The sequence below is a fragment of the Lagopus leucura genome, unplaced genomic scaffold (genome assembly GCF_019238085.1).
Source record: "Lagopus leucura isolate 7727_CA_CO unplaced genomic scaffold, USGS_WTPT01 34811-0_obj-0_obj, whole genome shotgun sequence".
In the NCBI taxonomy this organism is placed as follows: domain Eukaryota; kingdom Metazoa; phylum Chordata; class Aves; order Galliformes; family Phasianidae; genus Lagopus; species Lagopus leucura.
The window spans coordinates 304-3,208 of NW_024968344.1; the positions used below are offsets into that span (position 1 = coordinate 304).

General features: G+C 67.0%; 1 protein-coding gene across 1 annotated transcript in view; it reads right to left on the reverse strand.

Moving 5' to 3' along the window:
* Positions 1-1,111: 1,111 nt before the first annotated feature.
* The window catches only part of NPC1L1 (NPC1 like intracellular cholesterol transporter 1), a gene marked incomplete at its 3' end in the record, with an annotated part of 7,343 nt that continues 5,549 nt past the window's right edge, over positions 1,112-2,905 (reverse strand). The window contains exons 4-5 of the mRNA XM_042894462.1: positions 2,477-2,649; positions 1,112-1,237 (exon numbers count right to left, since the gene is read on the reverse strand). Coding sequence (XP_042750396.1) covers positions 1,112-1,237; positions 2,477-2,649 — 299 coding nt within the window. The remainder of the gene's footprint in view (positions 1,238-2,476; positions 2,650-2,905) is intronic.

A 2,905-nucleotide genomic window follows, 5' to 3' on the forward strand; every position in this document is an offset into this window, starting at 1 on the left:
ACCTCATACCCCCACACCCCACACACCCCATAACCCCACAAACCCCATGGCCCCCACCCTATAACCCCACAACCCCACAGCCCCACACGCCCCATAACCTCACACACCCAATACCCCCCCACATCCCAGGGCCCCACAGCCCCCCACAGCCCAGCCTGGCGCCCACCCATCCCATAGGGACCCCCAGCACCCAAAGGCACCCAACGCCCACCCGATCCAACGGGGTCTTGGCACCCAAGGGTGCACCCCCAAGTCCTCCAACCTAAAGGGACCCAGCACCCAAAGGAACCCAACACCCACCCACCCCATGGGGTCCCTGGCACCCAAGGGTGCACCCCAGTGCCCTCCAACCCAAAGGAACCCCCAGCACCCAAAGGAACCCAACACCCACCCAACTCACGAGGTCCCCAGCGCCCAAGGGTGCGCTCCCACGCCCTCCAACCTAAAGGAACCCCCAACATCCAAAGGTACCCAATGCCCACCACCCCAAGTGAGTCCCTGGCACCCAAGGGTGCACCCCGGTGCCCACTCATCCCAAGGGGGTCTTGGCACCCAAAGGTGCACCCCAACGCCCCACAACCCCCCACACCCCAGCCTGGTGCCCACCCATCCCATAGGGACCAACAGCACCCAAATGCACCCAACGAGGTCCCCAGCACCCAAGGGTGCGCTCCTACGCCCTCCAACCTAAAGGGACCCCCAGTTCCCAAATGTATCCAATGCCCACCACCCCAAGTGAGTCCCTGGCACCCAAGGGTGCACCCCGGTGCCCACTCATCCCAAGGGGGTCTTGGCACCCAAAGGTGCACCCCAATGACCCACACCCCACACCTCACATCCCCCACAGCCCCACAACCCCTCACACCCCAGCCTGGTGCCCACCCATCCCAAGGGGGTCTTGGCACCCAAAGGTGCACCCCAACCCCCCACAGACCCACAACCCCAGCCTGGTGCCCACCCATCCCATAGGGACCCCCAGCACCCAAACGCACCCAACGCCCACCCAACCCATGCGATCCCTGGCACCCAAAGCTGCACCCCGGTGCCCACCCACCCCAAGGGGGTCTCGGCACCCAAAGGTGCACCCCCCCCCCCCACCCCCACGCACCCACACACGCCGCCATGCCGTGTACTCGCCGAGCGCCAGCGCCACGTAGAGGAAGACCAGCAGGTAGCTGACGGCGAACACAGGCAGGTCCTGCGCCGTGGTGCGGCTCAGCTCGTCCTCCAGGGAGCGCTGCCAGGGGGGACGCAGCTCAGGGGGGCCCCCAGCACCCATGGGTGCCCCCAAACCACCCCCATAGGGTGCCGGTGACAAGGGTGCGCCCCAAAGCCTTCTGACCCATAGGGAGCCCCAGCACCCGAGGGCACCCAACGCCCACCTGCCCCACGTTGAGTCCCAGCACCCAAAGGTGCAGCCCAGCGCCCTCCCATGGAGATCCCAGAGCCCACCCACCCATGGGGACCCCCAGCACCCAAGGGTGCCCAATGCCTGCCCACCCCAAGTGAGTCCCTGGCACCCATGGGTGCAACCCAGCACTCTCCCAAGGGTGCGCCCCAAAGTCTTTCGACCCATAGGGACCCCCAGCACCCGAGGGCATCCAACACCCGCCGGCCCCACGTTGAGTCCCGGCACCCAAAGGTGCAGCCCAGCACCCTCCCAAGGAGATCCTGGTCCTCATCCAGCCATAGGGACCCCCAGCACCCATGGGTGCCCCCACCCACCCCATAGGGACCCCTAGTGTCTGAAGGAACCCAATGCTCAATGCCAACCCCATGGGGTCTCCGGCACCCAAGGGTGCACCCCCAAGTCCTCCAACCCAAAGGGACGCAACACCAAAGGAACCCAATGCCCACCCACCCCACGTGAGTCCCAGCACCCGAAGGTGCAGCCCAGCGCCCTCCCAAGGAGATCCAGGTCCTCATCCAGCCATAGGGACCCCCAGCACCCATGGGTGCCCCCAAACCTCCCCCATAGGGTGCCAGCGCCCAAGGGTGCGCCCCAAAGCCTTCTGACCCACAGGCACCCCCAGCTCCTGAGGGCACCCAATGCCCACCTACCCAACATGAGTCCCAGCACCCAAAGGTGCAGCCCAGCGCCCTCCCATGTTGATCCCAGAGCCCACCCACCCATGGGGACCCCTAGCACCCAAGGGTGCCCAATGCCTGCCCACCCCAAGGGCGTCCCTGGTACCCAAAGGTGCAGCCCAGTGCCCACCCACCCCATAGGGACCCTGGCGCCCAAGGGTGCACCCCAGTGCCCTCCAACCCAAAGGGACCCAACACCCACCCAACCCATGGGGTCCCCAGCACCCAAGGGTGCCCCCCAGTGCCCTCCAACCCTAAGGAACCCCAGCACCCAAAGGCACCCAACCCCCCCCCCGCCCCTCCCCATGACTCCCCGCCCCCCACGGCTGCAGCCCAGCTCCCACCCACCGACACCCCCGGCCCCCCCCCATCCCCTTGGGCGCCGCACCTCCGCCATGAAGGAGACGCTCAGGTTGTGGCGGTGGCGGCTCTGGAAGTCGCGCGCCGCCTGCAGGAAGCGCCGCTCCCAGCTCAGCACCCAGCGGCGCCGCGCGTCGCCGGCAGGGAAGTTGTTGAGCGAGTAGGTGAGGACCAGCGCCGCCGCCTCCGTGTACTCAGAGCCTGCGGCACAGCGCCCCATAGCGACACGCAGCGACACACGGCGACCCATAGCGACCCATAGCGACCCATAGCGACACACGGCGCCCCATAGCGACCCACAGCGCCCCATAGCGACACACAGCGACCCATAGCGACACACAGCGCCCCATAGCGCCCCATAGGGTTCCAGAGGGTTCCATAGTGCCCCATAGGGTTCCTTAGGGCCCCATAGGGTTCCATAGCGCCCCATAGGGTTCCTTAAGGCCCCATAGGGTTC